Here is a 25,917-nt window from a genome sequence, read left to right on the forward strand (position 1 = left end):
AGATTTAACAGCTGGGTATATATGTTAATAAAGTTGCCAAAACGGGTACTCAACAAGAAAACAAGCGTAAAAGCAGCAAGCATACAAGACGAGCGAAGGCGCCGGTGACTGATATTCTGTGCACACGTCCTTGGAAACCCCACAAAATTCATTAGGACTTACTCCCGAGTAAATACCGCTAGGATCGGGCCACACAAATTCCTGAGGCAGGTGAACGGGGCGGGGCTAGCTTTGCTGCTTCCCGGTTCACCTGCTCCCCCGCCCTTCCTCGCTGCGAGAGAGGCGCCCTCTAGCGAACCAGCTCGCGCCCCGTGCCCGTCTCGCTCGCCGGCTTTTTCTTTCGCCGCCCCGAGGGAGGGGCGGTCACGTGCTGGGGGCGTGGAGTGAAGTGACGGCCTCCAGGGTCACATGACAGGGGCGCGGGCCGGGGCTGTTACTGTTGCTCGGGGAGGGGGGGCCGAAGTCTGACTGACCATGGTAAGTGTGTGGTGGTAGCTGGTTCAAAGCGCGCGTGGGGGGGGGGGGCGCACTGTGGGGCCAGTCGTGCCTTGCAGCTCTGAGGCCCGGAAAGCCGTTGTGGCGCGAGAGGCGCCGCCCTCTTCCCACTCACTCTCTCTCTCTCCCCCCCCCCGCCACGAGACAGGCCAGGCCCCAAGGGCTTTTGAAACGGTGAGATTGGGGAGAGGTGAGAGCCGCTCCCATGGATACGGTATTCTCCTTTCCTTCCTTGTCCGTGGACTCCGCCCCCACCCTTCTCAACACGCGAGGGGCTTCCTTTTGGTCGCCCCCCTTTCCTTTCCGCTTCGCTGCACGCGCCCACCCCACCTTCTCTGGTGACGTTGGCGGCGTGTCTTAAGTTGCCTTTTGAAAGCGTGGGGGGGGGGACCCAAACTCGGGCGTTCCTCTCGCTTCTGCCAACGGCAGGCTGCCCTTGCCCTTCACGCGCCTCACACTTCCGCTGCCTAGCCGTCCACGACGCCTGCGAGGCGAGCGTGCAGAAAGAGGTGAATAAAAAGGCTGAGAGGTTCTCATAGGCGCGGACATGCCTGAGCCACCTGGCCTGACCGTAGCTGTCCTGAGGCTGGCTTTCAGGAGCCCTCTTGGGGGCTCGAGCCTGTCTGCATGTTTATACCCCCCTAGGCTCGGAGCTTTAGCCCCAGATGCCGACTCGGTGTGTGAGGGAGAGGCGCAGGCTCGGGGGCACGCCTAGGAGTGCTCCGCTAGTACCAGGTGGCTTTATAGCAGCAGTTATAAGCTTCTGTTGCCCTTTGCCCCTGAGAATCCCAAAGAGCTTCCCACAAGCTCCACCGGGTCTTATTTAGCAAAATGAATATTTAGGCAGTGGGGTGCATAGAGGGCACAGTTTGTTTAGTGCAAATGCTAAAATAGAAACATAAGCCCCCATGAAAGCAATCTGAAGGTATACAGTAATTTCCTGTGGTAATAGGATTGTAGGGCTGCCTGGCCCCTCTTTCCCCCAGGGTTTCTTAAAATGTTTTTCCATGCCAGGTAAATATTTTGAGGGCATGCTGAATATGCAAAGTTTCTTAGTTCAAAAAGAGGAGAGCAACTGAGATACATTTATCTTTCAGACAGCGAAAGGTTAATGTTCGTAGGACTTAAGATCAGTTTGACGCTGTAATTGGTGCACTTAGGGTGGATTGTATTTACTTTGGGGATGTGGGGTGGGGGAGAGTCCCTTAGAACAGTCTATTTTTTAAACTTCAGGAACATCTTTGCTAGATGGGAGTTACTGAATTTTGAAGGCATGCTTGGGGTATTGTGGAGTTCCAGTAATACATAGCACTGTCCCTTACATTCTGCAGTTGTATACACCTTACTGATAAGTATCATGCTGTTGACATCGCATACGTTGCTCAGTGATATGCTTTCCTAGATAAGTGCTTAACAGACCAGGTTTCTTTTAATGGATTCATTGGGATTATTTGATTTAAAAGTGGCTTTTGCATGGAAAAACATCTCTAGACTCTGAAGTCATTCTACCTTATTTGGTGTGGTAAGATGTTGCCACAATTATCTGCAATACTTTAAAAATACAAGGATTTCCTTGGACTGTAGAAGTCTTTGGTATATGTAGTATATACCAAATATAGAGGCTATTCTCACGATGGAGGAAAACCGGGCTAAAGAAGCCCAGCCCAGTTTTTCCCCATCATGGGAACCAGCAGGTGAGCCCAGTGGTTCTCTAGCGGCTAGCCCACCAAAATAGCCTGCCCCTCAGCCAAGGTTAGTAGAGCAAGCACTTTATTAACCTAAGTTTTCTGATCATGTGCCGCCATGCTCTGCACCATGGCGACACACGAGGAGACCCCCACCAGGAGGCTGCAAGCAGCCTCCCAGGTTTGGAGGTCTCTAGGATGCCCTGCACGTTCGTGTGGGGCATCCTGGAATTTCTGGGGGCTGTGTGGCCCCCGATCCACACTGCCCCTGTCAGCTCCATGACGGAGCCGGTAGTTGTGTGGACAGCCGGTCTGGCTGCCCAGCTACAAGCATCTGTTCGTCTGCGGAGAGAGCGGGCTAAGCCCACTCTCCCCGCAGAACCCCCTCAGACACTTCACACTGATCGTGTGAAGCACCTCATAAAGTAAATATAAATTACTCTTTTTCTCTTTTCCTGGCAGAGCTTCTGAACCTTTAACCACTACGTGACAAGCAGAAGTCTAGGATCATTGACTATTTAACTGTTGTTGCCATCTGCTGAATTGCTGCTTCACATGCAGCTGGTTAAAGGCACCAAAGCTTTAGCAGGCAAAAATATTTATTGCTAGTTTGGCTTTGCTTCACTAATCTGATTCTGGCTAATTGATTTCTTATGAAAAATAATGTGCAGCATCCAGACTAAGTCATGACTAAGCACCATCAAAACAGATCAAACAAATTAGTCATAAGTAGCTGAAGCCCCGTTAATTTCAATAGGACTTAGTCTGGATCCTGCCCAATGTATTTAGATTTTATCCACACATGTATATTTAAAATGTGATTACTGTAATATCAGTTCTGTGTTCATGTGTGTTTGAAAGAGCCATCACAAGTCACAAACACCTCAGTTGTCTGATATCACCTCAAATATAAGCTCTTCATTGTGAAACGTGCATGTGTTCAGCTAATCATGTCTAATTATTATAGGATGATGCACCATGCTTGTGTGAACTTGTTTTACATGTTATGCTTGTAGTGGCAAAGGCTTACTTCTGCTGGATGTATACATGGGGAAGGATCCTAACACCCCTTACCCCACCCCATGAAAAAACCTGTTGCTATTCACAGTATGGAATCACCAGTATGCTGACCTAATGTTTGCTGTTCATCTGAAACTCCCCTCCCTTCCCCCCATCAAATTCTCAGGCAGCTAATATGGGGGTCCAAATTCAGCAATTTCGGGGGATAGCATCATTTGATTGGCAGCTGCCAAACAGAGCAATTTCTCATCCTTTTAGCAGCCATCATTGTTTCTTAAAAGCACTCTTGGAATGGGAGCAGCTGGCTTTTGTAGAGCATTAAAATTTCTTAACTTTCTGGGGAGTGGCTCACAGCTGGTTAATGGTGGCAGTGGGTTTCCATCTCTCTCTCTCTCATGCACGCGCACATGCACACACACAATTTGTCACACCTTTCTGGTAAGCAGTAGAAGTGCTGGGGCTCTTCCTTGCATTCCTAGAATGTCCTGGGACAGCATGCCATGACTCTGGGAAATAGGTTACATGCTGAATTAGCATCAGCATGATTCTTGGGGCGGGTGGGAGATGGTTAGATGGAGCTGGCCATCAGGAAGAGGTCTTGCATTTCTAGTTTTACTGCCTTTAGTGCTTTCTGCAGAAGCATGGCATAAACTAAATACTAAAAGAAAAATCCTGCAGCTGTAACCACCAAATGGCAATAAGCTATCTTCCCTCAAAATTGTACAGAATTTCTTGTCCACTCTCTGATGTTGCCCTGTGTTGTCCCTCTCCTCCAATCTCTTGCTTCCTTAACTTGCTTCTAAGGTAACTTTTGGATTGGCCCTTTTGCAGACACTTTCACTTTAGTATTTGAAGGTTTTTCTGAAAGTATTCTCTATTGGAGGTCATAAAATTTTTAGTCTCTTTAGGCACTTGACAATGCCTTGCCATTCTGCCAAAAAAGAAGTGTTGTTTGCTTTGATCTTAATGGTGGCTTATTGAACTCTTCCTAGGCTGCCTTTGAAGTCTGGACTTCCATTGTACATATTGTTTCATTAGCTTAATTTTTGCTGACAGAATTAGTAAACTTTACTTTGAAAAAAATTCAGTAGCAGTTTGTTGCAACAATTTTTAATTGCTTTGAGATGCTGACAGGATGCAGGTGCTGCTTCTCCAAGAGCTCAGTCATAGTGTTTCCTCTAACAGGGATTCCCAGATGGTGTTGACTACAGAACCCACAGCCAAAGGCCACTGCAGCTGGGGATGCTGGGAGTTGTAGTGAACATCTGGGTATTCCTGTTAGAGGGAACAGTGTTCAGTCACCCACCCTCCTTGCTGCTTGTTCTGGAACAATACCTAAGAGTCCTGTTGGCTGCAGCAAGTAGAAAAGGGATTTGCATAAGAGGATCAGTGAAGGAATAGGGTGGGAGGCATTCCCCTTCTTAGAACTTTTTGAAGGTGTGGGCATAGTGTCCAGGTGAGGACTTGGTAACCCTGATGTCATTAGTCCTATTCAGACACTTTGCCTGAATGTGAGGGAGGAAATTAGAGCACACTAGCTAGAAGCACCCCTCTGGGCCTCTGCACATTTAGCATTTATCTCTAGAGGCAATGCTGAACATTAGATGGGCTCCTCTATGCACTGTGGAACCCTGGATGCCCAGGAACCCTCTTCACATTTAGCACAGCCCTACAGAAAAGTTGTTTATCATTCTTTTTTGGGAGCAGTGGGCATGCAGGAATAATAACCTACCTTGCTGTAAAAGGCAAAGTAAGTCTGACTGTACCTGAGCAGAAAACTGGTATGCTTTCTGTTGACATACAGGGTGTACTAATCCCTAGCGTTGTACATTGTAGGTGTAGTGGTCCCTGCAAGTGTTTTGCTACTGCTTCAGTTTTTTGCTGATGAACATTTTGGTTGGATTTACTTTGTTTCTATACTCAGTTCAACTCTTTCACAGAAGAAGCCCATTGAGCTTTCTGAGCTTTCATTACCTTCTGATATTTGCCAGCACTTTGTTGCTGGAATATTGTACTTAATAAAGTTGCTGACTCTTCTGTCTAAATGAGTGTGCTTTCTATTACAGAGTTTTCTTGGAGGTTTGTTTGGTCCCATTTGTGAGATTGATGTTGTTCTTAATGATGCAGAATCACGAAAAACCGCTGAAATCAAAACTGAAGATGGTAAAATAGAAAAACATTATCTCTTCTATGATGGAGAATCTGTTTCAGGAAAGGTAAAATTCCAATATTTCTTCAAAAAATATTAAGGAACATAAAGATCAGAAATACAAATGGAACAATTGATTGCTCTGTCTTGGATTCAGTGTTTTAGTTAACTGATGGAAGAAGCTAATCTGAAACATATGTTCATTCTCCTTATTTGATAAGGAATTCAGCTTGATAAGGATAGTCACATCTGTGGCTCTAGCCCTGCCTTCTCAGAATTAGATATTACGGTGTGTGTTTTCCGTTTACCTCTTACATAGACCTTGGAACAAGAGCATAGATTTTAGTAAAATTCATATAGTGGGGAAAAAACCACTTTCTGGTGTGGCTGTATTACCCAATACTGTTTCTGCTCAATTTCAGTCGGTAGGATTGGAACTTCATAAATGTGCTGGATCCCTCTTTGTTGTGCCAAGTGGATGGAATTCATGTATTTTTGGCTCTGATATATCACTGTTAAAAGGAATGGTCTACATCCAAGATTTCATCATCATCCAATTTGGGAAATATATAACCTTTCCTTTCTAAACATTTAATGGTAGTTTTTGATTGTTAAATTATCTGTTATCTCGCATATAAGAGAAACTATAATTTTCCTTGAGATGGCAGGTATATATTAACATTTTGGTAATATGAACATTAATGCCAGGAAAAGAGCAAATCTTTTTTTAACAAATTGGATTTCAGCCAGTACTGGTGTAGAATATACAACGCAAATTGTGAAACTGACTATATATGCGCTTTTGTGATGAGGTGGGGTTATATAAAGGGCATCATACAGAGTAGTTAATGACTAAGCACTATTGGGATCAATGAGACTATTTATCCATACTGCCCATTAAGTATTGATATTTGTAATTTGTTCTGTACCATATTTACCCAAATGGAAGACAACCCTGAATTTAAGACTACCCTCTTAAAAATATAGGTTAAATACAGGTTATAAAAAGGAACAACACTCTCAATTTAAGATCCCCCCCCCACTTTCTAACATCAAAGAACTTGAAAGGATTCCAGTAAATTCAGTAATCTTGTTCTTGTAACCCTGGCCAACATGTTCTGCAGCATTACTGGAGAGATGTGTTCCCTTGCAGAGAAGCTGCTGCCGCTCTCATCCAAAGGCTTGCTGCACAGCTGGGGAGACGGGAACACTTTTTACTGCTCTGCCCTCCCTCCAAAAGTACTCTTTGGCTTTTCACCAAAAAGTACTCTTGGAAAGCAGGGGAGAGCAGTGAAAATCACTCTTGCTGCATGCGCACACTGCTGGTCAATATTGTGCTGGCTGAGCCCCAAAGCAGCGCCTCTGAGGTGCAGCTCCTGCTTCACCATCCTAACATTGAGGAATGTTGGCCACTGTGTTCTTGCTAATTAAGAAAAGTGGAGTTAACTGTCAGAATACTTAAATGGTTGGCACTCTAACTTTTATAAGTGGTTTCTGTTTGTGGGGAAAGTTTACTTAAAGCCTCCTCATGTAAGTATTTTCTCTTGTTTCACAATCTTCAGTTAAACTTGGATGCTATAATATCTTTTTGCTGCTGGGCTTGAAATCAGATTCAGCCTTTTGCTACTTTCTTCCTATAATACTTGGTGAGAAATTCAAGTATTTTTAGTAAAAACAAAGTCAATGACACCTGAGTTGGCATATATACAGACTAATGAGGCTACTCACAAGTTACACAACTGTTTCACATTGTTAGAAAAGCAAAGCTAATGTTGATAATTTAAGCAATGTTTCACAAGTGGAATGACTTATAATCTGCTCTAAGAAACGAAACTCTGGGCACAGTTCAGCCCCCACAGTAGAGTACAAGGAGCATACTTAAGGACTGAGTTTCCCCCATTTTCATCTCTCTGTGTGGGTGCAGTCCCTGATTCATAGATGAGAACAGGGCAGCGTCTGTGTGTGCATTAAAGGAACTGAATTTGCATGTCTGTAATCTTCTGTCCCACGTTCTTGTTGCTCTTTGTTAGAAGGGCTTTTTAAAAAAGCAACATTTGTTTCAGTCTTGTGCTCTAAATTATTTCTTCTTTTTCTTCCCTTTTGTCAACTTGTGTTCCTGTTACCCAATAGTTGTTTCACTAGTTTCTCTTCCTGTAGTCATCATGAGCTCCTTATGTCTCTTAGCTCTGTAAATGATTCCGTGTGTAGGGTGCGGGCGGGGCGGGGGGAGTGCTGGTGACAGAAACACAAGTTATGAAAGTAGAATGAATCGGGTTTGAAGAAATCAAAAGTCCAAGCTTGTGTCATAGGGCAGGGAAAGACAATCCAAGTAATTCTAGTCGGTCTCTTGTAGAGAAAATATGTACATCTGTGCTGAAAGAAGAAAACATTTCATTAGTATCTTGGTTTTTACAGGTGAACATAGTCTTTAAACATCATGGAAAGAGACTAGAGCATCAAGGAATTAGAATTGAATTTGTTGGACAAATTGGTGAGTTGGACTTGAGTAGTGGGGTAATTCCATAAATCAGTGTTGTGAGGAATCCTGTTCAGGGCTAGTTACCAGGACCACATTGGAGTAGTTGAATAACAAGTATCTTAAATACAATTGCTTTAAAGTAAATAGAATGTGGGTGGGGATAGGATCTTGCTGACTGGCTTTTAAACAGATTTTGTTTGAATAACAGCTGATTTACAGATGTAGCTGGAAAATGGTGTGCATCTTTAGGTTAAGAACCTAATCTAGGCTAAGGAATTGTTGCTGTGTCGATTGGTCTTAGAAATTGATGCTGTACATGAAAGTGATAAGGTTTACTGAAGTATCTTTGCAATTTCTGCTTTTTTCTTCCTGAAGAGCTTTATAAACTTTGTATTCTAACACAAGGTATTTTTAACTTGCATTATGAAAAATGTTTTGAAAAAAAAAGCTCTATTAAATCTTAATATGTTCTTGAATTTAAAGCATAAAACATAGTTGTTGGCTGTGTTGGCATTAAGACATGGTGGTCTGTGGCACTGTGCCCTCTAACAGGGATTTCCAGATGTTGTTCACTACAATGGCCTTTGGCTGGGGATGCTGGGAGTTGTAGTGAACAACATCTGGGAATCCCTGTTAGAGGGAACACTGGTCTGTAGTGTAGGATAATTTAAACAAAAAAGTTGTACTTATTGAATGGAAGTATTTTGCAGTACAACTTATGTTGTAGGAGAACTGAAAGTTTAAGCCATGCTACAAAATATTAAATTGATAATTTAAGAGTGTATGCTTAACACATTAGTGTTGCTTCTGGTTCAGTGGAATCTCTTGCCATCTATACTTTCCCCTCCTTGTCAGTTATTTGCAACAGTCTCAATAACATTGTTTAATATTCATTCTGTATTCCTTAAATTTTAGAACTTTTCAATGACAAGAGCAATACTCATGAATTTGTAAACCTAGTAAAAGAGCTGGCCTTGCCTGGTGAACTAACACAAAGCAGAAGTTATGACTTTGAATTTATGCAAGTTGAGAAGCCATATGAATCCTACATTGGTGCCAATGTCAGATTGAGGTATGGAAATTAAAGAACATTTATTTTCTTCAATTCCAATTATTGTAGTCTGATTAATTTTACCTGTCATGTGGTGATGGCATAAACTACTTTAAAACATAGGCATTTAAGAACATAAGAATAGCCCTGCTGGATCAGGCCCAAGGCCCATCTAGTCCAGCATCCTGTTTCGCACAGTGGCCCACCAGATGCCACTGGAAGCCACAGACAGGAGTTGAAGGCATGCCCTCTCTCCTGGCATTACTCCCCTGCAACTGATACTCAGAGGCATCCTGCCTTTGAGGCTGGAGGTGGCCCACAGCCCTCCGACTAGTAGCCATCGATAGACCTCTCCTCCATGAAGTCATCCAAACCCCTCTTAAAGCCATCCAGGTTGTTGGCTGTCGCCACATCCTGTGGCAGAGAGTTCCACAAGTGGATCACGCATTGTGTGAAAAAATACTTCCGTTTGTTGGTCCTAGACCTCCTGGCAATCAATTTCATGGAGTGACCCCTGGTTCTAGTGTTGTTTGAGAGGGAAAAGAATTTCTCTCTCCACTTTCTCCACACCATGCATGATTTTATAGACCTCTATCATGTCTCTCCGCAGTCTTTTTTTTTTTCTAAGCTAAAAAGCCCCAGGTGTTGTAGTCTTGCCTCATAAGAAAGGTGCTCTAGGCCCCTGATCATCTTGGTTACCCTCTTCTGTACCTTCTCCAGTTCAACAATGTCCTTTTTTAGATGTGGTGACCAGAATTGTACACAGTACTCCAAGTGTGGTCACACCATAGTTTTGTATAAGGGCGTTATAATATTAGCAGTTTTATTTTCAATCCCCTTCCTAATGATCCCTAGCATGGAATTGGCCTTTTTCACAGCTGCCGCACATTGAGTCGACACTTTCAACGAGCTGTCCACCACGATCCCAAGATCCCTCTCCTGGTCCGTCACCGACAGCTCAGATCCCATCAGCATATACTTGAAGTTGGGGTTTTTCGTCCCAGTGTGCATCACTCTACAGTTGCTAACATTGAACTGCATTTGCCATTTTGTTGCCCACTCACCCAGTTTGTAGAGATCCTTTTGGAGCTCTTCACAATCAGTTATGGATTTCACTACCCTAAAGAGTTTGGTATCATCTGCAAATTTGGCCACATCGCTGCTCTAGATCATTTATGAATAAGTTAAAAAGCACCAGCCCCAGTACAGATCCCTGGGGGACCCCACTTCTTACTTCCCACCATTGTGAAAACTCTCCATTTATACCTATCCTCTGTTTCCTGTCTTTCAACCAGTTAGCAATCCACACATGTGCTTGTCCCCTTTTCCCATGACTGCTAAGTTTCCTCAGGAGTCTTTGATGAGGAACTTTGTCAAAAGCTTTTTGGAAGTCCAGGTATACTATGTCAACTGGATCACCTTGATCCACACACTGTTCCCTAAAGGGTCAATGACACTGACATCATGCACCAGGTCCTGGGTGTCACTCAGAATTAGGTCCAAGGTCGCCTTCTCTCTGGTTGGTTCCATGACCAACCGTTCTAGGGCACAGTCACAATCTAGAAGTTTGACCTCTTTGTCCTGACCTGAATGTGAATTTACCCAGTCTATGTGTGGGTAATTGAAGTCACCCATAATTACAGCCCTGCCTCTCCTTGTCGCCTCCCTGATTTCCTCCTGCAACTCCCAATCACTGTCGGCATTTTAATCTGGAGGGCAATAGCACGTCCCCAGTAGCACGTTCCCTTTCCGGCCTTGTATAGTCACCCACAGGGTTTCTGTGGAGGACTCCAGTCCACCTAGGTTTTCTAGCTTGTTAGATTCTATCCCTTCTTTAACATACAGTGCTACCCCTCCTCCAAGGTGCCACGCCCTGTCCTTTCTATAGAGTTTATACCCAGGGATAACAGTGTCCCGCTGGTTCTCACTGTTCCACCATGTTTCTGTTATGCCCACTATATCTCTTTCTGCATTAGCAACCAAGCACTCCAGCTCACCCATCTTGGCTCGGAGGCTTCTGGCATTGGCATATAAGCATCTATACGCTGAATCTCTCCCCTGGTGTATGCTATTCTTTTGACTCTTTGGCCTGCTGGCACAGGCTCCTGTCTGCTCTTTATGCGGTTCTGCTCTGTCCCCTTCTGTTTTATCTTAATTCTTTGCACCCTTACACTTTAAAGGATGGCTTTTGCCAAATGGGATACTGCCTAGCTCCCATAGGCTGTTCCCCAGGTGTCATTTTAAAAGCTGCTCTGCAACCTTTTTTATTTTAAGCGCCAGCAGTCTGGTTCCATCTTGGTTCAAGTGCAGCCCGTCCCTTTTGTATAGGCCTTGCTTGCCCCAAAATGTGTTCCAGGGCTAACAAATCTAAACCCCTCCTCCTGGCGCCAATGTCTCATCCATGCATTGAAACCCCTCAACTCTGCCTGTCTCACTGTACTTGCACGTGGAACAGGTAGCATTTCTGAGAATGCTACCTTGGGGGTCCTGGACTTCAATATGCTACCTATCAGCCTAAATTTGGCTTCCAGGACCTCCCGACTGCATTTCCCCACATCGTTGGTGCCGATGTGCACCACGACAGCTGTCTCTTCCCCAGCACTGCCTAGGAGCCTGTCTAGATGCTGCGTGATGTCTGCAACCTTCGCACCAGGCAGGCAAGTCACCGTGCGGTCAACACGCAGGTCACAAACGCATCTTTCTATCCCTCTAATGATCGAATCACCCACTACAAGGAGGCCCCCACCACCCAGAAGAATATCCCCTGTCCGAGAGGATATGGGCTCATCATCCACGGAAGGGGTCCCTTCTAAAGGAGCATTTCTCTCTTCCTCAGACCGATGTCCTCCTTGTCCAAGACCTTCATTCTCCCTGACAGCAGAGGAGTTACCAGCCCTGGAGTGGGATGCCTCTATCACATCCCTGAATGTCTCGTCCACATGCCTCTCTGTCTCTCTGAGCTTCTCCAGATCCGCCACCTTGGTCTCGAGCAGGGTGGATTTGATTTAAATCAAACTGATTTAAATCACGATTTAAATCACTAGCAGGGTGGATAAAAATAAAAAAAATCTGATTTAAATCAAAAAAATCGGATTTTTTAAAATTTAAATCAGATTTTTTTGATTTTTATCCACCCTGCTAGTGATTTAAATCGTGATTTAAATCGTGATTTAAATCGTGATTTAAATCGTGATTTAAATCAGTTTGATTTAAATCAAATCCACCCTGGTCTCGAGGGAACAGATTTGTTCCCTGAGAGCCAGGAGCTCCTTGCACTGAGCACACACCCATGACTTCTGCGCATGGGGCAAATAGTCGTACATATGGCACTCTGTGCAATACACTGGGAAGTGCCCCTTCCCCTGCTGACCTTCTATCTTCATACTGTTTTTGTTGGCTGTTTACAGTATTTAGAGAGTTTATTGTCCGTTTATTAGAAGGATAGGTCTCAGCTGTAATGGTCAGCTACTTAACTGTCCAAACAGCCTTTCCCAAGAATATGAGGGATACGAGGGAGAGATATGTACTTACGTTCTCTTCTACATCAGGCTCCTTGTGATCGCAGGGGCTTGTTTCAGGCTCCCCCGCACACTTCCCGCTAAACTGCAAAACTCCTATGTCCTGTTCGCTATGCTCTGTTCGCTATGCTCTCAGGTCTTCACCTCTTATGTAGAGTAGCCTTCCAACTGACACACAGGATTTGAGTCAAAGGAAGGGAATGTGTGGCCTCGCCCAGCCCTAGCTGACTCCACCCCCTCCAGGCAGCCACTAAGTAAACACTGGAGTTAGGTAACCCTCCTAGCCCTGTGAAATCTTAACCCTAACAAGTAACCCTAACAAGTAACACACACAGACACAGAGAGATAGACAGACTAAGACCTACCCCTTAAAGAGAAACAGCCCCTGCAAATCTCCCCTCTTCCTGTTAGTTTGTTTGAAGGGGGAAAGGCTAGATGTTTAGAAAAGCTTGCTCACCTTCTCAGCTGTGTCTGCTCTTCCCAGAGTAGCCTTCCAATTTAGACAAGTGCACATCCATTTTATTTGGTCTCATGGCTTTGGTAGAAAATCCACACCCACCCCGGCTTTCAGAAACTAGATGTAACACCTGGTGAATTGGACTGTTCAGTATCTGTCTTCAGAGTTTGATTTTTGTGTAACCTGCATTCCACATACAAAATGGTCATGCTTTCCACCAAAAGTCTTATTCTGTATCAAACTGAAATCATTTGCTTAGAATATTATCTTAAACTCCATAATCTTTATCTAAATTAAGGACTAGTTCAGACAAGACTGTAGCTGCACAAACAGTAAGGGTGGCATGCCCACCGTGATGTCCCAGGAGGACCTTCCAGCATGCTCTCAGGATGTCCCTTAATGATGTGAGGGGGCTGTCCATCTGAATTGCCCCACTACATGTGCTCCCAGTACCAAGAGCAGGTTGGGATGTCCTCCTGTGACATCATGGTGGGCGTGCTCTTGACACGACCCTGTTTTTGCATGTGCAGCTGGCATCTCACCCAAACCGGCCCACTATTGCAATATTTGCATTTTTGAGAAGGACTAAGAGGCAGAGAACTAAAGCTGGAGAACTAAAAATTTCTGCCAAACTACTTCTTCAAAAGCTTAAGCAGACAGTCTGCATTTTCAAACATTTCTGAAACTTGTGTGTGTGAACAGATTTAATAAGCTTAAAATCTCAAAATGTCTGTATTCAAGTGGGCTCCCAACTTGTATTCTACTCTGCCTCTGTTGTAAAGTATTGTATTTAAAAAGTTAAAAAACAATTTCTTTGGTTTGGGAAATGTAATCTGCTCCTTTGAAGTTCCTAGGGTGAGTTTGCAACAAAAGTAAGCTAGAATAGTGAATAGGCTGCTTAATAGAACTCTGACAACTAATGCAGTTTATGAATGAGCCTTGGTACTGCCCTCTTCTGGCGTTGGCTAATTTGGTAGAAATTGCCAATCTTTGTCCCTATATGTGTAGAAAGCATTCTTGGTATACTGGCTCCACTAACTTCCTTCTCTTACAGGTATTTCCTTAAAGTGACAATAGTAAGAAGACTGTCAGATTTGGTGAAAGAGTATGACCTTATTGTTCATCAGCTCGCAACGTACCCAGATGTTAACAACTCTATTAAAATGGAAGTAGGCATTGAAGATTGTCTACACATAGAATTTGAATACAACAAATCCAAGTATGTATGACTCTGAACAAGCCAAACAAATCACCTTGTAAAAGGTGACCAAGGAATATATTTTTGGTGAGATGTAGAGAGTACATTATGATTAGTAACTGCTTGCTAACAAACTATATTTAGGCAGAGATGTGTGGTGGAAACTCTCATTTCCAAAATTTCTGCTTGTTAATCACATGTTGTAACATGCATGGCTACTCTGAGAAACTAGATACTGTGAAAGGAAATTAATATGATGGAAGGTTTTTTGTTTTACTGTATAAATACAGGTAGGTCAAATGACATGCTAGCATGCCAGATCAGATCACAATCTATTCTGGACATCAGGAAACCTTGTACAGTAATTTTTAAAAGGGAAAAAAAAGTTGCAAATTTTATGCAGGGGAAACTTGCATAGGAAAAATTTCCATAAAATATGGATGTCAAGCTTGCCCCTTGAAAGTGATAACCATTGATGAAGGTTCCTGTTTTTTAAGCAACTGCATGTGGCTTCTTGAATTTTCCACTTTCTCAGAATTGTGGGAATGCAGGGCCATTTGCACCAAATGGCTAAGCAGCAGAGAGCTGGAGATCATCATCTGATTATGGATGGCTTCATCATATGTAACCTCCATTTTCTTATCTCCAGAGCATAAACAGACACTTGTAAAGGACTTTTTCACTACTATGATTCATTTTTAGTATATTTAAGATGGCTTTAATGTGACTCATGAAAGCATACTGATTGAGGAATGAAACTTTTTTTAACTGTAAACTTTCAGTGATGCAGCTGTTCTGAGTAATTCTTGAGTGAATGAAGTAGGCCAGTTCAGCAGAGAAGTGTTTCTGTAATGCTTTTCAACAATGAGAATACAAATATACATTGTATATTCTTATAACTGTGTGTACAGAAAAATCAGGCTTTTACAAGCGCTCTTCCTTTCTTTTTAAGGTATCACTTAAAGGATGTGATTGTTGGAAAAATTTACTTCCTCTTAGTAAGAATAAAAATTCAGCATATGGAGTTGCAACTGATCAAGAAGGAGATCACTGGAATTGGTAAGATGAGTAAGAAAAGAATATTTCCACTTTTAGTTTCATGCACTTTCGATCTAGTTCTAACAGATACCACCATCATTTTTAATTAGGCTTTGCTATGGAACTTTGAGGGGGTGGGTAAAATTTAACTAGTTTTTAAAGTTACAATAGTGGCCAGTACTAACTTGCAAACAATTCCTCCTTTAAAGTGGCCTGTGAATTGGTACCTGAAGCCTTTTCCTTATGTTGAAGATGATCAGCACTCTGTTACTTTTGAATGTTCAGGGAGAAGAGGAAGAACTTGTATATTGTATTTTAAAATGTTGTAATTCAGAATTGGCATAGCATGAAGGCTAATGATTTGTAAAAGTAGTACACAAGATTAACTTGTTTAGATGGGAGTCTATTTGCTTTGGAAAAGCTGTGTATTATATTGTTTGGCCCTTGTTACTGCTTTAACATTCTTTAGAATTGCTGTGAGATGTGCAAATATTTTAAGTGCCTACTAATCAGAACTGTATGTCTTAAGAGTTGATCAGAAAAACTCTATTGATGGCATCGAAAGCTTTGTTGCAGCAGTGTGTTACCCTATTGCAAACAGTGTGCTACTGTGGCAAAAGTCTGGATGTAGCTTGATGTTTTTTCTATTGGTATAATTGACAATGCTTTGACAAGAACAATTGTGATAAGTCTTTGGCCCACAGAAACAAACAATTGTATTCAACGATACTTTGAAAAATGATTTCAAAGTACTTGACAATAAACAGAATGATTATTGTTTAACCAGGACCCAGCACCACAACAGAGACGGAGACCATTGCAAAGTATGAAATAATGGATGGTGCACCAGTTAAAGGTGAGTTGGTGCTTCAACTTTCGAAAAAACTGAGATGGTTCTTCAATCTTCAAAAAGATTCAGTCAAGGCAATAGGAAAAACTATGGCCAAAGGTGCTAGTTTCCATAATGTTGGAATGGTTACGCACAAGTCTTAACACAAAGAAACTGCAGAACTCCCAAAACTAGTCTGCAGTTAGGTAGGTCACTTGGGCCTGATCATTCTGTCACTGTGAACAGTACTTTGGCAACTCCCTGCTTGCGTGTTAGACTGTAGTAGGGAAATGTTAAGGTGAGAAGTAGAACTTGGAATACTAACTTAACTAGAAAGTATTAATGAGACAAATTAGGTATCAAAACTGAATCTCCTGTTACATATCTCTCATGAGAGGGGAAACAAACAAGCTGCTTACTGAAAAAGATTGGTTCATTACTGCAAGGGGGAAATATGAAGCTGCATGTTGTAGTGGCAGAATCTCTCCCCATAGTTGTCAAGTCCTCAAACTGTGTGTGAAATCTGGGGACACTTAAAGAGTGGCTTGGGGATGTTGTGGAGCAGCTTCTGAACGGGAGGCTCTGAAAAATGGCTGGCTGTGCACACAGAATGACAATGTACCATTTTAAGTGATAGAAGAATGTTTTCTCTCTGACCCAAAACATTTAATGGGGTGGTATTCTTAACCTATTAAAAGTTCATTTCATAATAAAATCTAATAACTTTTTTCTTTTAAGGTGAATCAATTCCCATAAGACTCTTCTTGGCAGGCTATGACCCAACTCCTACAATGAGGGATGTAAATAAAAAGTTCTCAGTAAGATACTTCTTGAATCTAGTGTTAGTAGATGAAGAGGACAGACGGTACTTCAAGCAACAGGTATTGCAGTGAGGTGGATCCATCCACTTTTGTGTTGCCTTTCTACTTAAAAATATTCAGGGCAAATTAAAAAGCACTAAAATCAACAACACTATAATAACTAAAAATGCTAAAAAGTAAAACTGCTGTATTGAAACAGCAGTAACAAAGGGAGCACTGCATTATCCCTATATCATCTTAAGGGAAGGCTGATTTGACAAATTAGAGTGAGTGTATGTGTCTGTGAGTGGGAAGAGAGGGAGAGAATGCATGCCCACAAATATAGTAATGTAAATGCTTCTAGTGCAATTCTTGAAGCAGTGGTGCAGATCAGGAATATGAGAGACATTAATCTTAAGACTGCCTTTGAAAGTCAGTTGACTTGAAATGTGGTTGGACATAAAACGTGTGTGTGTGTTCTGCTCTTGAGAGTTCTGTAAAGCTCATCTGTTGGGGGTGGGGAAAACTTTTGGGTCCTAAATAGAGTAGATTCTATCTCAGACTGCTTATGTTCAAGAATATGTTTTACTGCTGTGCCCAGCTGTGGATTTGTTCCTTTTATTGTGGCTTTAATATTGGATTGTAAGCCATGGTAATCATAAGGAAAAGGTGGATAAACATAGTCTTTAAAGTTGCTATATTGGTCCAAGTGGTGTTGGATTCAAAGCACCAGCCCACTTTGAATCCATTTTTAGTATATGTAGCTGCTTCTGTCTGCAACATAAATGGGTCAAGAACAAACTTCTAAAATGTACATCTTCCTCCCACCTTTACACAGGAAATCATTCTTTGGAGAAAAGCTCCTGAGAAACTGAGGAAACAACGAACCAATTTCCACCAGCGGTTTGAAAGTCCAGAACCACAGGCATCTGCAGAGCAGCCTGAAATGTGAACTGGGTGTAGGGGGTGAACAAACTGTTGACAGATCAGCAGGTTAAAGGTGGCAACAGCCTGTAGGGAAGAAGGCCAAAATTCTTATTACAACAGTCTTCCTTCATCTTACAGTGCTGCATTTCCCACTCTACTAAAACATTCTCCAAGTAAACATTCAAGTGTGTACATACATTTAAAATAAGTGCTTTCTCAAACACTGGAACTTTCTTAAGCTATTTTATACTGCACATTTTACTTTTGTCGGGTGTGATGCACTCAGATGTGCATAAAGCTTAAATCTAGTTATGTGTTTGCATGTAGGCTGGTACACTTAGGTTTTGCTTATCATTGATAGTAGACTAAAACATTTCCTCTTATGCCACATTTCATATCCTACATATTTCCTCAATGTCGGTTACCTGTATTCTTGGAAATCAATAAACATATTCTGCCCTAAAATGACAAATTCAGGGTTTATAATGGGGTTTGGTTTTGTCCTGAAAATACACGAACGCTTTCCCCAGGCAAGGTAACTTATACAAAAGATTATGTACTTGTTGGAACCATACTATGGTCTAAAAACCCTGTATCTTTGGGAAATGTGTATAAGCAAACTTCTTGATACTAGCTTTATAAAAGGGGTGGCTGCTTCTCTTAATTCTTTTCTTAGGACTTCCATCCCAATTATTATTTTGTCAAGCTCCAATGCCTCTAAAGGCTTATTAAACCAGGGCATAAATGTAGAATTATAACTTCACCCATTTACCCCTGTTTTGATGCAGGATGTGTGTGAAAATGTTTTCATATAGCTTTTTCTGATGACACTATCAAAATCTGGATCACATGCATGAAATGCTGTTCTCCTTGCACTCAAACGCACACTTATTGTTACCACTCTCTTTCAATCATCTCCAAATGTTGGAGAAACACTCATTTTCCTCTGAAGCCTACTAGGAAAATGAAGGTAGATTTGTGGAAAGTTATACGTAAATCAGTTGAATCCCATGGAGGCGTTGGAAGTCTGTAGTAGAATATCAGATCATTTTTTATCTTAAAACATTGAGTGTCTCTGGAAAATGTTGTTGGCCTCTATCTGTCCACAATAAAGCATGTAGTTTGTTTTTGGAAACACACTGCTTGCTTGGGCACAACATGGAACCTGCTGAGTTGGAAGGCTACTCACATTTGTAATTCACTTTGACCTACATACCAAGAATGTTTCTAAACTTCAGTGCAAGTGATATTGGTTACCTTACTTTATGAGTAAGCAAAATTACTAAATTATACTTCTGTAAGAACTGTTTTATTGCTGTGGCAGTCAGATGCTGCGTGTTGGGATACTTCTCTTAATATGAATGCCTGTGACTGATAAAACTTAATTCCCTCATGTAAGTGCCTGTTCAGAATTTTAAAAAAGCCAAATATTTTCATGGACACTTGCATGTTGCAATCTAGAAACTATTCCCTGGAATTTTGAAAATGGATTGTATTTAACCAGCCTCAAATTGTGCAACTATGTATAATAGATATAACAAACTGCTATTTGAATTATTAAAAATAGCTGTATTCTCACTAAAACATCTGAATTGTTTTTAATTGTACACTGTATCATGACTGTTACTTCAAGATATCAAATAATTCTTAGAATTTATGATTAATTAGAAGTGGGACTTGGGTTGCTCCAAACTTGGAGCATTCCAGTTCATCAGAAGTTATAATCAAGAAAAACAGGCCACAACTTCCTAGTGTATATATTCTGTCTGTGCAAGAGAAAGGTGATTCTCAGTGGGCTGTCAGGGAGTTTTTAATACTGTAATCCTATCTTCATATGGGGATTAGTTTCTCTTCTTAGTTTAGCGTCTGATGCTGAGACAAGTAGATGTGAGTTTTTATCTGTCCAATTTGGTTTGTGCATATATAAAGATAAAAGCACACACCCTACCCCTTGGAGAAATAAGTAATTCTGATTATGGATAATTGTAGTGGTTTAAAACTTAGAACATAGATCTACTAGCCCTAATACAGAAAAATGTACGTGGGCATATACATTAACCCTTTCCACATTTATGTTGGTGTGTTCGCACTCCATGATTGGAGATCAGCTCCCTTGTCGGAAATACTGATTTCCCCATCTAAATTTGCACAGATTTCTGGCGTGACTGTTTTCAAGCCTGCAACCCATTCCCATTTGCAGTTTGAGCACTTTGATTGTAAACTTCTAGTAAATATATTGCCTTAGAATGTGGCTGAGTGGAGTGTAATTTTGTTTTGAGCAGGAAGCAAAACTACTTCTGATCTTGGTTGTCTGGACTGGTTCAGCACTCCTAGTGGATAAAGACTGGCTTCTTGTTTACAGGTGAAACTCGGAAAATTAGAATATCGTGCAAAAGTCCATTAATTTCAGTAATGCAAATTAAAAGATGAAACTGATATATGAGACAGACGCATTACATGCAAAGCGAGATAAGTCAAGCCTTAATTTGTTATAATTGTGATGATCATGGCGTACAGCTCATGAAAACCCCAAATCCACACTCTTAGAAAATTAGAATATTACATGGAACCAAGAAGACAAGGATTGAAGAATAGAACAATATCGGACCTCTGAAAAGTATACAGTGTACTGTGCTTGATTGGCCAGCAAACTCGCCTGACCTGACCCCATAGAGAATCTATGGGGCATTGCCAAGAGAAGGATGAGAGACATGAGACCAAACGATGCAGAATTGCTGAAGGCCGCTAATGAAGCATCCTGGTCTTCCATAATACCTCATCAGTGCCACAGGCTGATAGCATCCATGCCACGCCGCATTGAGGCAGTAATTGCTGCAAAAGGGGCCCAAACCAAGTACTGAATACATATGCATGCTTATACTTTTCAGAGGTCCGATATTGTTCTATTCTTCAATCCTTGTCTTCTTGGTTCCATGTAATATTCTAATTTTCTGAGATTGTGGATTTGGGGTTTTCATGAGCTGTACGCCATGATCACAATGATAACAAATTAAGGCTTGACTTATCTCGCTTTGCATGTAATGCGTCTGTCTCATATATCAGTTTCACCTTTTAATTTGCATTACTGAAATTAATGGACTTTTGCATGATATTCTAATTTTCCGAGTTTCACCTGTAGATTGAGGCTGGTCGTGCTGGGCTAAGCGCTTGCTCACGCGTGCCCTTAGCCTTGACCGTCCTCAGGTGGAGCCTATATTTATGTGAGGGAAGCTCAAATAGTTATGCGACGTGGGAAAGGACGCCTGAGGGAACCTCTGTTCTAGTCTAAGACTAGGGAATGTAGGTGTGTCACTTAAATGGGAGATGCCGTATTGACTCGGTAGAAGCTACAAGCGGGGGCTGAAAAACTAATGCCGCTCACGTCACATGGTCAGGCTATTGACCTGTGTCCTTGTGCGCCTGCGCTCGCCAGCCCGGTGTAGCACCACCTTCTCATACTTAACAGCGCACCCTTCCCTGTATGGTTTTCTGATATGCTAGCTTTACATTCTCCACATTCTCTTGGCATTATCAACGGCCCCTTCTCAGAAGTATAAGAGAATGCTAATATACCGGTGTGACGGGGGTAGTAGCACTTTCTCATGCTTCTCAACGGCCCCTTCCCTGTCCATCTGAACATGATCATAAGCATTGGAGCATGCTCATTATGGTCAAATGAAGCTTCTTTTCGTTTTCTGCCCACAACCCATATCACATTTTCATTCCTGCTTAAAACAATGTAATGTAATTTTTGATAAACTACGTTTTTTGAAAACGGGTCTCATGTTATGCAAAAATGCATCTCAACTTGTTCCAGGGTAAGAATTTCTGATATTACAGGGCAAGAGTCTCTTCAAGGTATGAGTAGCAACTGAGTGGGTACAAGCAGGGAGACTGAGCATGAGCAAACTCAGAAGAAGTGGCACGGAAGTGTATCAGGAAAGCAGGAGGAAGTAGTGAAATCTGATGAGGGAGTGGAAAATAAAAGCTAGCGTATCAGAAAACCCTACAGGGAAGGGTGCGTTAAGTTTGAGAGAGAATGCTGCTTACACCTTTCCTTACTAGGATTCAGTCGCTGTAAGATGTGTTAAACGAGAAGGGAGACCACGGCCATAACTCGAAATCTCACCTCTTTTGCTACCAACCAGCATTGCTTTTAGCGCCAACCTTTTTCTCAGGCACTTTAGTAGCCACCAGTAGGGGCCTCGGTTGCACAGCGGTGACGCAATTGCTGCGCGCCGGCAGAGACTCGAGGAGTCGGTCAGGTTGTTTCAATGTCTGTGCGTGGCTGCGCGCGGCTGCTTTCTCGGCTCTCGCCTGGCTCGCTCCGCTATGGTGGCTCCGTCGCTCTTCGGACCCGGCGGGGCTTCCCGAACGGGGCAGCCGCCGCCTCTTCTTCTTCTTCCTCCTCTGACGGAGGCAACTCTGGCGCTAGAGCGCCGGACACTTCCTTGTTCGTGCCGCTCCCTGTGTCCAGCTTGCCGCCTGGCCCGGAGGGGGATGTCGGTGCCGAACTCACGCGCCCGCTCAATAAGAGTAAGCGGTGGTGGTGCCTATTGCGGGGAGGAAGGGGCTGGGCTCTCACCTGGGATGCGGTTTGGTTTCAAGCTCTTTGGGGCTTCATAAATGATAAGAAGCCGGGATCGTAACGAGCTCAAGCTGGGCTGTGAAATAGAATCGTTGCTTGTGAAATCTACAAAAAGTGATGCGAGAGGATTGCATCTTAGTTATGGATCTTGTTGAAATGTGGTAGAGAAAGTATATGTGGAACTGTATCTATAACTAATGTATATTTTTTTAAAAGTCTGGAAGCTAGACTCTTCTCCCCCCCCCCAATCTTTCATAACGCAAGCTAGACTCCCCCCCCCACCCCCAATCATTCTTTCATAACGCATGCTTATCTTTTTTGGCTTAAAATTAGATCAGCATAACCTAAAATAATCATTGACATCTTATTCTAAAGCTCAGGATCCTTTCAAGCAATGTAGAGTGCTATATATCTGATTTTTCTTTTTTTAAAAGAAAACTTTAGGACAAATAATCAGGAATTTCCCACACATTATCTCCTGTGTGCAAGTGGATGTAGGAATAGCTTAGGTGATGTTAGCTCATCTACTAGGGATCAGTTCACCCAACATACTTCCATTACAGTATTCTCATGCGTACATGATGGTTTTGGCTACCAAATATCTGTACAATACAAAAATTCCCTTTATCCCTTGAAATTTAAAAATAAATAAATGAATGAATAAATAAATAATCACCACAAGTGGGTGGTAGTATGTTGAAAATTCACGTTTGGTAGTTTAGGATATTTATTTAGTTTATATACTGCCTGACTCCAAAGGCTCTAGGCAAGTTTGATATTTCAACATGTTATATTTTAAAGTATGTTTGCTAGATCAACGCTGCTAAGTTTATTACATATTCAGACTGTGCTGTCAACTTCAACAATGATATGTCTGAAAGCAGAACACACCTAATGTCAACATGTTTCGAAAGTAGTTTTGATAGCAGATGCAATACAATAAGCATAACAATGGTGTCATGATCCCGGATCTGGGACCCCTTCATTTGAGGGATGAAGTAGACAGTTCACGATATGAGAAAAGATGGGAAGACCTTATGTCCCAAACCCCCCACACCAGGAGAACCAGAGCTAGTATCTCCACCCCAACCTGTGGCCTTCATCCTCTGATTCAGAGGAGTCTCTCAAGGATCTGCTAGCCAAGTAGAGGTCCCTCAGTGCTGCTGGAATTAGCACTTTAAAAATAGGGCAAGGTTCCTTTAAACAGAGTCTTCTTTAAGGAAGGGATGGTGCCACTCTACTCTATATGGGCAGTAGCTATAAAAAGCAGCTCTAAAAATCTGCTGGAGCCATATCCATGTGTTGTACCCAGCTCTTCTGCTCAGAGCTATCCATGGTCCTGATCCCCCTTTCCATTGGAGCTCTCTGAGATCTGCATCACTCCTGGATCCTTGCCGTGGTAGAGGCCCTAACTTGGCAAGGAACCTGATAAATGGTTAAGGGAGGGGGACCGTAAAGCCCACAAGAGCAGTTGCAAAAGATTAAAAGTCTGGTGAAGCAGATTGCATTGCATTGGATAGTTTTGGGTTGCTCCCTTGTTCCTTATGAAGTAAAGTATTAATGAATAGTATTTCAGCATGTTTTCATTTTTAAAAATGTGAATGCTCCATTAATATCAAAGGGTAATTCTTGATATTATTTGCACAAAACTGTGCCACATTTTAACAGGTAGTTTCTGGGCAAGCCCAGTATGTTCTTGGTTATAAAGAGACACTTTTTCTGCCCCCCCCCCCACCCAAATTAAACTTTTTTAAAATTCCAAAAAGCTTTTAAAATGTTGATCTTCATTTTTCATATACTATGTTGTACTGATTTTTAGTGCTGCTGTATTTTTAATTGCTGTATGTTTTAAATTTTCCTGATGTTTCTTCTAAGCTTCTTTAGTAACTAGGGATGTGCATGGAACTGGCGATGGCTGGTTCAATGGTGTGTGGGGGGGGGCTCCTTTAAGGAGCATAGAATCCTGCCCCCCATGTTTCTCCTGTTGGTGCTGTGCTTAAAAATGGTGCTGCGGTACGACAGCGTACCTTCTTGCTGCCTCTATGCACATTGGACCGAAAGTGCCTGGTGTGTGTATGCATGCGCAAGCCTGGTGTGCACATGCTTGGTGTGCCCACACACACTGGGCACTTCTGGCCCGACACGCACTGGGGCGGCAAGGAGGCATGCTGCCGCTCTGTGGGACCATTTTTAAGCACAGTGTCAGCAGGGGAAATGGGGTAAGAGCACCCTTCCTGCTCCTTAAAGGTAACCCCCCCCACCTTCGAATCAGTTTGGAGGTCCGTAAAAGGGCCTCCAGACCGGTTTGTGCACATCCCTATTAGTAACTTGTCTTGTGAGGTATACATAAATAATCTCCCCCCTCAGATATTATTGTGTAAAGAAAAGAAGTAAGGACACTTCATGTGTTTTTCATTGTACTTTCATTGTGCTCTTTCATTGTACTGTTCTCTTGTGTGTTTTATGGGAAGTGGAAGGGCCACTGACAATCTCCCTCTTGAGAGGATCTTTTAGGAAGCACATTTCCCCCTGCCCCATATTAATGACATTATATCAGCTGAATGTTGGTAAAATAAGTATTTGGAAAATAATTTTACAATATCTGTAAAATTTTTACTGCGGTGACATGCCAGCCTTACAGAGCTTGACCATCTGTCATGTGTCAGATAGTGCCATCCCCGATTTATAGTCGACATGAGCATGTGAAGTTACTTATCCTGAATCTCTATGAAGCTATTTATCCCATTAGTCAATCTGGCTCACTGTTGTCTGTACTGACAGTAACTCTCCATGGCTGTTTCAGAAAGGGATCTTGTGCAGACCTACCAGGAGATGCTAGGGATTGAATCGTGGACTTCCTTTTGGCAAAGCATGTATTGTTGTTATGCTAGCATATTTATCATGGAAATATCAGTTGTCTGTTGCCAGAATGGAAGTTCTCTGTAATATTGAGAAGATGACTTTCATAGTACACTTCTGATAACTGCTCTTTTCTGAACCTTTGTCAATCATTCTTAAGTATCTGCAGCCTATAGAGTGTAAAGCATTGAATGTGTATATATAATTAATTTGTACCAGTTAACATGACAGCATCTATGTTTTGTTTTTTTAGGTGAAGTCCTGAAAATGCTAAATATATTTTACAAGAGGAAAGAGATACAAAGACTGGGAGCTGAAAATGGTCTAGATGGTATGAAATACATGGTTTAGTGTTTCCGGATGTTTCATGATGCTTTGGGAGAAATGTGTAGTCTTAAATTATTCTAAGCTTATCCTGCTTTTAAAAACAGCTATATAAGATAAACATCTTAGGTTATCTTTTTGTTTTAATTTATTTATTGTAAACATAAATAATATCCCAATTGTTTATTAATCATATCCTAATATTATCACCACTTTGTTTCAAAAACAAAAATAAATAGAATACAAGAATAACTTCATGTCTTTAAAAAAAAATCTAAAAATTTCTAAATTATATACGGCTTATAAAGCAAATGTAAAAGACCTGATGGAATAAGTAAGTTTCCAGTCTTCATTTATAAACTGACAAAGAGGGAGGGAAGAAAGCAGGCAGACCTCTGGGAAAGGTCTGTGCCTTGTAGTCAGATAACTCTTACAGGCAGGCCCAAATCAAGGGCTTTGGTGGCCATATTAGTGGGCAGGCTCATATGAGAGCAGATAGT

At 42.1% G+C, this 25,917-nt stretch overlaps 2 protein-coding genes and 2 long non-coding RNA genes across 15 annotated transcripts in view; 2 read left to right on the forward strand and 2 right to left on the reverse strand.

Annotated features, from left to right (window-relative positions):
* Positions 1–440, reverse strand: part of LOC128349396 (uncharacterized) — a 36,811-nt gene extending 36,371 nt beyond the window's left edge. Inside the window, exon 1 of one of the 8 annotated variants that reach the window (XR_008318795.1) lies at positions 163–440. This is a non-coding gene — a long non-coding RNA (uncharacterized LOC128349396). Of the gene's footprint in view, positions 1–54 lie in introns of all 8 variants that reach the window. The other 7 variants (XR_008318799.1, XR_008318794.1, XR_008318796.1 and 4 more) reach the window with 7 other exon arrangements.
* On the forward strand, positions 325–19,230 carry VPS26A (VPS26 retromer complex component A). Of its 4 annotated transcripts, none has more exons than XM_053305597.1 (9): positions 325–477; positions 5,267–5,416; positions 7,765–7,840; positions 8,744–8,900; positions 13,909–14,073; positions 15,005–15,111; positions 15,878–15,946; positions 16,658–16,800; positions 17,558–19,230. In XM_053305597.1, exons 1-9 carry the CDS (start codon positions 475–477, stop codon positions 17,669–17,671), a joined length of 984 nt encoding a protein of 327 aa, XP_053161572.1. In that variant the 5' UTR covers positions 325–474; the 3' UTR covers positions 17,672–19,230. The 4 variants fall into 4 exon arrangements, with proteins under 4 accessions (XP_053161572.1, XP_053161573.1, XP_053161575.1 ...); XM_053305600.1 differs by having other exon boundaries at positions 417–477; positions 5,328–5,416; XM_053305599.1 differs by lacking the exon at positions 325–477 and adding an exon at positions 893–1,004 and having other exon boundaries at positions 5,328–5,416.
* LOC128349397 (uncharacterized) lies at positions 7,045–21,865 on the reverse strand. Of its 2 annotated transcripts, XR_008318800.1 has the most exons (3): positions 21,776–21,818; positions 12,855–13,037; positions 7,045–7,722 (listed from the first exon to the last, which is right to left on the reverse strand). It is a non-coding gene; the product is annotated as an uncharacterized LOC128349397 (long non-coding RNA). The 2 variants fall into 2 exon arrangements; XR_008318801.1 differs by lacking the exon at positions 12,855–13,037 and having other exon boundaries at positions 21,776–21,865.
* The window catches only part of SUPV3L1 (Suv3 like RNA helicase), a 33,662-nt gene continuing 29,385 nt past the window's right edge, over positions 21,641–25,917 (forward strand). Inside the window, exons 1-2 of the mRNA XM_053305596.1 lie at positions 21,641–22,182; positions 25,347–25,424. Of these exons, the coding sequence (XP_053161571.1) occupies positions 21,921–22,182; positions 25,347–25,424 (340 nt within the window). The 5' untranslated portion in view covers positions 21,641–21,920. The remainder of the gene's footprint in view (positions 22,183–25,346; positions 25,425–25,917) is intronic.

The sequence above is a fragment of the Hemicordylus capensis genome, chromosome 3, assembly GCF_027244095.1.
Source record: "Hemicordylus capensis ecotype Gifberg chromosome 3, rHemCap1.1.pri, whole genome shotgun sequence".
Lineage (NCBI taxonomy): Eukaryota > Metazoa > Chordata > Lepidosauria > Squamata > Cordylidae > Hemicordylus > Hemicordylus capensis.